Source organism: Entamoeba dispar, genomic scaffold, assembly GCF_000209125.1.
Source record: "Entamoeba dispar SAW760 scf_1105229460687 genomic scaffold, whole genome shotgun sequence".
Lineage (NCBI taxonomy): Eukaryota > Evosea > Mastigamoebida > Endamoebidae > Entamoeba > Entamoeba dispar.
The window spans coordinates 36,683-44,691 of record NW_001854317.1 but is presented as its reverse complement, the minus strand read 5'-3'; the positions used below and the strand labels follow the sequence as shown (position 1 = coordinate 44,691).

At 26.6% G+C, this 8,009-nt stretch overlaps 4 protein-coding genes across 4 annotated transcripts in view, besides 7 other annotated features; 2 read left to right on the top strand and 2 right to left on the bottom strand.

Annotated features, from left to right (window-relative positions):
• Positions 1 to 20, top strand: part of EDI_023850 (uncharacterized protein) — a gene marked incomplete at both ends in the record, with an annotated part of 564 nt that extends 544 nt beyond the window's left edge. The window contains one exon of the mRNA XM_001733336.1: positions 1 to 20. This exon is cut by the window's left edge and continues 544 nt beyond it. Coding sequence (XP_001733388.1) covers positions 1 to 20 — 20 coding nt within the window.
• A 219-nt stretch (positions 21 to 239) lies between these two features.
• Positions 240 to 992, top strand: EDI_023840 (uncharacterized protein; the record flags this gene model as incomplete). The annotated part of the gene is made up of 1 exon (XM_001737542.1): positions 240 to 992. One exon carries the CDS (start codon positions 240 to 242, stop codon positions 990 to 992), a length of 753 nt encoding a protein of 250 aa, XP_001737594.1.
• Positions 982 to 1,023: a sequence feature (AT_rich).
• Positions 1,018 to 1,395, bottom strand: EDI_023830 (protein disulfide isomerase, putative; the record flags this gene model as incomplete). Its single annotated transcript, XM_001737541.1, has 1 exon — positions 1,018 to 1,395. One exon carries the CDS (start codon positions 1,393 to 1,395, stop codon positions 1,018 to 1,020), a length of 378 nt encoding a protein of 125 aa, XP_001737593.1.
• A 5-nt stretch (positions 1,396 to 1,400) lies between these two features.
• Positions 1,401 to 1,442: a microsatellite.
• Positions 1,443 to 1,459: 17 nt separating this feature from the next.
• Positions 1,460 to 1,507: a sequence feature (AT_rich).
• Positions 1,508 to 1,598: 91 nt separating this feature from the next.
• Positions 1,599 to 1,634: a sequence feature (AT_rich).
• A 53-nt stretch (positions 1,635 to 1,687) lies between these two features.
• Positions 1,688 to 1,820: a microsatellite.
• Positions 1,821 to 2,497: 677 nt separating this feature from the next.
• Positions 2,498 to 2,528: a sequence feature (AT_rich).
• Positions 2,529 to 2,559: 31 nt separating this feature from the next.
• The window catches only part of EDI_023820 (uncharacterized protein), a gene marked incomplete at both ends in the record, with an annotated part of 7,396 nt that continues 1,946 nt past the window's right edge, over positions 2,560 to 8,009 (bottom strand). Inside the window, one exon of the mRNA XM_001737540.1 lies at positions 2,560 to 8,001. Coding sequence (XP_001737592.1) covers positions 2,560 to 8,001 — 5,442 coding nt within the window. The remainder of the gene's footprint in view (positions 8,002 to 8,009) is intronic.
• Positions 5,569 to 5,627: a sequence feature (AT_rich).

The following is an 8,009-nucleotide window of genomic DNA, read 5'->3' as shown; positions in this document are numbered from 1 at the left end:
CATCATTTCAGGAAAATTAGGATGTAAAGGAGAAAATTCGCCATTAGGAATGATGTGTCGTTCGAAAGATTATATCTTCAATACCCAAAAAAGAGTTCATATAAATCAACGAACAAAAAACCATACTACAATTACTTCCATAGTTTCATTCCTTCTTTTCATTGCATTTTTACTTTGAATTTTATTGTTTTTTAGTTCTTAGAAAAAACAGTGTGAACTTAAAATTTAAATAGTGTTAAATGGAAATTATTGAACATTCAATTCAAACATTCAAAAAGGCTATTGAACTAGAAAACAATGGAATGAGACAAGAAGCAATTAACTCATACAAAAATGGTATTGAAGAACTTTCGCAAAAATTAGCTTTTGTTAAAGATGAAAGTATATTGAGTCAATGTATTGATGCCTTAAAAATGTACAAAGACCGAGTTAATTTATTAGAACAACAAGTTCAATCAAAACAAGTGACGTCTTTCCCTTCTTCAATAAATAAAGATAACCAAAAAGAATATGTTATGGTTCAGCCAACATATCAAATACCATCAAATGATTATATTCCTCAAGACATTTACAAAATATCAGATGACAAAGACTTTGATGGTCAAGTTGATGAGATCTTAAATCAAGTATATTGTGACGTCAAAAAAGAGCAACTTGCCCAACAAAAACCAATTCAAAAATCATTACCTGTTATTCCTCAAAAAAGAACACAACAAACAGCTATTGACAATGAAATCTCATTAATGGAAAACTATCTTCAACAAGAAGAATCAACTCAAAGTTTAAACCAAGATGAAAGAGATGCTATTTATCAACAGGCTTTACAAAACGCAAACAATTCATTAGAACTAACACAACACGACATCAAAAATATAGACCGTATGATTCAAAAAGGAAAATATGCAAATCAACAAATCAAAAGAGAAGAAGAAAAGTTTGATCGTTTAGTTGCACAAAGTCACCAAGCAGATGAATACTTAGATTTAAAATAATAAAATAATGAAGATATTAATTGAATTATTTCATATTCCTCTTAGAAAATTCAACTAAATTATCAACAGTTCTTTGTTGTCCAAATCTCTCAGCAAATTCACCGTTATGATAAAAATTCACAGTTGGATATCCTCTAATTTTATAGAACCCACATAAGTCCCTAAAGTCAACACAATTTAATTCAGCAACAACTAAATTTTCTTCACTTTGCATTTTTACTGCAAATTCAGAATAGATTGGACTAAAACGTACGCAATGTGGACAATATGGTGAAAAGAATTTAACAATAACGTTCTTATTTTGCTTTAATACGAGTTCATGATTACTTTTATTTAACTGAACTAACCCCTGTTTATTAGCATAAACAAGAGCAACCACAAAAAAGATAATAACTGCTTTCATATAAATTTTTTTATGTTTTTTTAGTTTTTATTTTTTTTTATTTTGTTCAGTTAAAATAATGAAGTATATTAATATAAAAAGAAATTAATATAAATAATTAAAATTAATTTAAGAAAATGGTACATTTGTAGGATTAAGAAAGCATTGATTACATGAAATAATAAATTAAAGTGATATAGTATTTGTAATGATAAAATATCATCAATTAAACATATATTATTAAATTATATTGTAAATAAGAATGTATAAATCGATAAACATGAATTAATAAGAGAATATATCTGGAGATGTGATAAATTAAAATATAAAATAAATATAATGAATGATGATGAAATAGAGAAGAAAACAAGAGAGAATAACATGAAATTAATATTCAATAAAAATGAAATGGGTAATTCAAAATAAGAATTGAAAATAATGAAGTATTCATTGTATTGAATCAATAAATAGTTAATAAAAGTGAATATTTCATAAAATACCAGATATTTATATAGAAGATAAAATAAAACAACTAGGAATAATAGTTGATATGTCAATAACATGTGATAAGAAGATAAGTCTAGCATTTACTAACAAATTTGAAATGTATAGAACTCTCCAAGAAAAAATAAGACAATTTAATAAATTAAAATGAATGTAATTCCAGTAGTAATAACAACAAATTGATTAATCAATAAAGAGCAGTAAGAATGTTAAAAGAACAAGGTATAATAATTGTATATGAAATGATGGTAAAAGATATAATAATTAAAAACAAGAAAAAATTAATGAAACACTGTGGATATCATAGAAATGAATATAGAGATATAGAAGTACCTCACGGGCAATTTATTCATTAGAGACTGAATGATGTAATCTCATCTGAGTAAATGAAGTAGATAAAACAAAATCTTCTAAAACTTAATTTATTAGTTTTTGTTTTTTTTCATTGTGTTTTAATGATACCAAAACAATCACAAAATATATTCATTCATTTCATTAATAATTATTCATAAATAATAAATGATTGAAAACGTTATTCAATTAGTGTTGTGTATTAAAGAATTTAATAATGAGTGTTTATTATTACTTATACTTATTTGAATTACCAAACAATACAAACTATAAAATAATATTATATTGAAATTAAAAATCAATTGAATAAAACAGAATGCCTATGAATTATCATGCGATGACATCCTCCTTTTTCTCTTCTAATCTCTTTTCTATGTCATCAAGAACTTTATCAATTCTTGGTAATTCACGTTCAATCTTTTCTAAATTAGCACTACTCTTTCTAATTTTTGAATTCTCTTTGATAACTGCAAGGGCTTCAGAACAACAATTAGTAGATTCTTTTAAAATATCAAACAATTTATTGTATAACACCATGTCAAAACGGTCTAAGTCTTTGTAAAAAATATCTAAAACATCAATAATTTTCATGGTATTAAAGACATTTGACTTACCAACTGGAGTATCATTTGAACCAAAGAAATAATCACCGATACTCTTCTGTAAGAAACTTATAATATCAAAAGCAACTTCTCCAAAGAACTTTTTACTTTCTGAAAGGAAATAATCTATATTTTTCTTTCTCTTTTGAATTTCTTCAATGATTATTTCTATTGGAGTTAAATAAATAACACTTTGATTTATAACATTTTGTCTTTTTAATAAACTAGGTAATACAAAATCTGTTTGTAAGGTTGTTCTCTTTTTAAACAAACTCAATGCTGGAGCATTTGATGTTGATAGCATTTCTTCTCCTTCTTCTCTATTAACACATAGCTCATCAAAATTAAATGTTGAACTATATTGAATGAAATCTCCATTATCATAAACTGGTTGAACTTGAGTCCAAAGAATATAACATTCATTATCTGGTGCATTCAGCACTGTATCATTGACTTGATCTAAGGAACGTAAAATATGTTTTTCCCCAGTAAAAGATGGTGGAAGAATATCAGTGACTTCTTTTAATAAATACGACATTCTTTCTTTTGTTGAAGAATAAACAAATGAACATCTATTTAACTCTGGTCCAAATACTTTTCCGAATAATCTAACATAATAAAATTGAAGATAGTCTCTTACAACACCATCACCGTTATGTTTTATCAATGAATCGTACATCCTATTAACAAAGTCATGAGTATTACCTAATTCTTTATATTTATTCTTTTTAATGTAATATGGAATAACAACTGATGCCACAGTTAATCCATACCATGGCATATGACCTTGTTCAAAATCATGGCATGCAGCAGTAATGTGTTGAAGAATCATTTCTTCTGTAAGGTGAGCAGTAAATTGTGGATTAGGAGGAACGGAAGTATTACGAACGAATTTACCAAAAGTTGTTTTTAAAGAATCAACATTGATTGACACTAACTCACTTGGTAATAAATGGTGAATGAAAAGTATTAAATGAACTTCACATAGTCCTGCTTCAACAAATTGTTGTTTTGTTCTATGCTCGTTTGCTAATTTTGCAATCCAAGTCATATGTAGTTGAGGTGCAGAAACATAGTCCATAGCAAATTGATAATATCTACCAAGTGCAAACTGTGGGTCTTGTGATTGATTCTTTAATTCATTGAGGTTATTCAAATTATTCAATATTTTCACAATATCATCTTGTACAACCTTTAAATCTTTATCAAATGCTTCTCTTTGACCAACAGAGAGATCATAGAAACAATCTGGTTTAACATTTTCTTCATTTGTAATAAAATATCCAATAATATCTTTATTTTCATCTCCTCTTCTTGTTCCTCTTTGGAATCCAGTTTGTGAAGTTTGAAGATTAGGACTTCTACCATTGTATAGGTAAAGGGAATTTCTTGGACTTCTTGGAGACTTAATAGTATTATTTTCTTTTTCTTGTTTTACCTCTTTTTCAGGAATACCTAAAGCAGAACATCTAGCCCAAACTGTTTGTTCACTTCTTTTTAAGTCACAATATCTATTTAATTTATCTATTTTCTGTTCGTCATAAATTAATAACTTATCTCTTAAACTTTGTACTTTTTGAATAACTGAGCCAGGAACTTTTGATGGTTCTGTGTTAGAAATTTTATCAGTTTCATTAAAGAATTCTTCAAATAGTGTTGCGTAATCTTTTCTAATTTTTTCTACTTTTTCTTCTTCTTTCCATTTATCAACAAATGACTTTGTTAAAGGTTCTACTTCTTGAAAATGTTCTTGTTGTACCATCTGAAGATATTTAAATCCTATTGGTAATTTCTTTCTTTTTCTTAAATCTTCAATTAAATGATTTGAATCTTCATATTGTTTTTCTGCTTCCTTGACATGGTTCAATAAATATTGTGAAACTTTAGCAAGAGTGTTCAAATAATCATTGGATTGTCTCATAGTAACTTTATCTAATGAAATATATAGTCCATCCCATAAATATGCTGACACTACTGTTTTAACAAATATTCTTTCATTATCATACCATTTCTTCATTTGCAATATGTTTTCTTCATTATTTTTAACATTTTCTATTAATTGTGCTAACCATTCGACGACTGATATAGCATAACTAATACTTTCTTCCCAACTGCAATAAGCAATTTCCCATGACGGTTTTAGTCCTCCAACTTTTTCTTTCTTATGAGTAAGTTTATTGATATCACTAACATATACTTGATTTAATCCTTTTAATTTATCTATAGACTCTTTTAAGAAAATTTTATTAAATGGTAACGTCATAATATCATCACAAATATCAAAATATTTTCTTTCTATCACCATTTCAAATGAACGGATTTTACTAGTATACCTTTCCTTTTCTGAGTCATACGATGTTCTTGTTTGTAAATGACTATTAACAGCTTTAATTCTTGACTGATGTAATTGAAGAACTTTTCTAACCCCATCACTCATTTCTTGACTAGTAACAGGGAATAATGGATTAGAAGATAATTTAAATGTTGTTAGTGTTTTATCAAATGAAGTGTATTCATCTAACATAGTTTTAACTTCATTTGTTCTTTTTGTTTGTTCTTTTTCTAACTCTTCAATCTTTCTAATTAATTGTACATCATCGAATGACTCTAATTCACAACTATCAATAGAGAGTGATCTCTTTGCCCAATCTAATAATTGTTCTCCAATTTTTTTATTAGTCTTACATTTTTCTTCTAAATCTTTCATTTCCTTTTCATTGATATCACATTTTCCTTCTAATAAATTAATTTTTTCAATACAATTATTATATTGAATGTTAATTTCTTTAATTTTTTCTTCAAGAAACCCATTAAATGTTTCATTAATATTCATAGCTTTACCTTCAATAAATTCTATCCAACATTTAACCATTTTAGAGTTCTCATTCGTTTTAAACATTTTAACTAAATCTCTTTTCATTCCAATGTATCCATTTATTATTGTTGGTTCTGCATTCATTGTAAAGTCAAGTAATCCATTTAATACATTAATACAATCTAAAACAAATGTAATAAAAACATCAAGATCACCTGCATCAATTGCTTTATATAATCGTTGAACTCGTTTTAATGATTTATTTCTTCTAACCCCTTCATTAAGTGATAACTCAATGCATTTTTGAAGTTTATTATTAAAATTATCATGATACTTTTCTGCTAAATTAACTAAACCTTTAATTGATTCTTCAATATTATGAACATCATTAAGTTGAAGTTCTGATAAAGCACTTGTAGCATTAACTATTGTAGCAACTGTATTTCCTGTAACAATGAAATTTGTTTTAGCAAAGATGAAGATTAAGTTATTAGCAAAATTCTTTTGGTTTTTAGTAGCTGAATTAGAAAATCGTAATAAATTTTTTAGTAAATTCAAAGCTAAGTTGTTTGGTCTTTTAAAAATGAATTCTTTATATGTTATAATCATAGTTCTAATAAATTCATATAGACTAATAAGATAACTATCATTTGGTTTAACTTCAAAAAGTACTGATGAAATTATTTCTTGTGCCCTTTCAAGTGCTTGAGTATTTTCTTCATTTACTAATACCCCAATGATAGTTTCAACAAAGTCCATTGAAATTAATGCAATGTCAATAATTAAATCATCTTCAGTACTTCTACCTGTATTATTATTACTTTCTGATGATGTCATCAAATTAGATCTATTTCTTCCTCCTAAAAATTGTGCATTTCCTGATCTTTCCATAAATCCAGTTATTTTTTTGGTTCCATCTAAAGATGGGCTTGACCGTTCTCCTTTTCTAGGTGATTGTAGAATTTCTTCAGATGGTATTTCTACAGGTTTTTTTAATAATAGTGATCTTCTTCCAGAAACACCAAGTCCTAATCCTGGATGTAGTTTAGTTGAAGATTGGTTTCTGTTTAACCCAGGTGAAGGAGTTTTAGAACTCGGAGCACTTTTTGATATACCATTAAGCATTATTGTTAATTCCTTAATATAAGTTTTTGATGCATTAGGAATAAATGTATTTGGATATCTACTAAATAATAGTAATGCTTTTCTGATATGAGTTAGTAATGAATTAAGAAGACTTGGAAGGAAATCAGAAACTAACCATTGTTGAACAGTTTCTTCTTTTAAATTTTTAAGAATGAAGAAGAAAATAATATAAAGTGTTTCAATATCATATAAATCTGCTAAACAGTCTTTTGCTTTCCATTCATTAATCTTTTCTGAATCGTCAAGAATAAATAACACAAATGGAAATATCATATTAAAGAATTTATCACGTTCTGTTTGAGTTGAAAATTGTTTGTCAAGGTCATATTTATTCATAATATTAATTAATTCTTGTAATGCCATTTTACTAATTGTTTTATCATGAGTTAATATTAATTGGAAATATTGTCTTAGAATAATAAACATTAAAGTGTGTCGTTGTTGTAGTTGATCATTTAATTTATTAATTTCTTTAATTTCAAGTAGTTGTGGTCCATTAATTTGATATAACCTATCACTTTCAGCTAATACAGAAATAAATTCAAGACGAAGTAATTGTTGAAAATTTATTCTTTCTGGATCATTTGTTTTAAGCATTGAAAGACGATCAAGATGAGTGTCAACAAGTTTAGCCATTTCATCATGTCTCCACATTATAGCTAAGTCCCTAATGAACTCAGCAAAGAACAAATTAGCATCTCTAATTATACTTGGTTCTACAATCCCTGAATCTGAACAAAAACAAATAAAGTCAGAACATAAAGAAATATTTGTAGATAAATTAAATCCAACATACTTACCTTGTTCACTAAAACAAAAATCATGAAAATTAGGAGCATCAAATGCTTTATAATCTTTTAAATATCCAATAATTGATTTGATCAATAAGGAATAAATAACCCAACAATATTTTAATCGTTCTTTACAAATACTCTCATTTTTAGCAAATAACACTGGCAATAATGAAGTAATAACTTGACAATAATATCTCCCATCATCACTTTTATATGAAACAAAATGATTGATACTATCAAGTATTATTGGATTCTTATATATTCGATACTTTTCTTTTTGTTCTTGAGATATCTCTTTATTGTTATCAATCAAATTGGTTATTTCAAATAACTTAATAAGACTTTCTTGTTTTCCTGAGGTAGCATCTTCTAGACACTTTTGAAGAATAGAAGGAAAGAAATGGATGATATCCATCTATTATC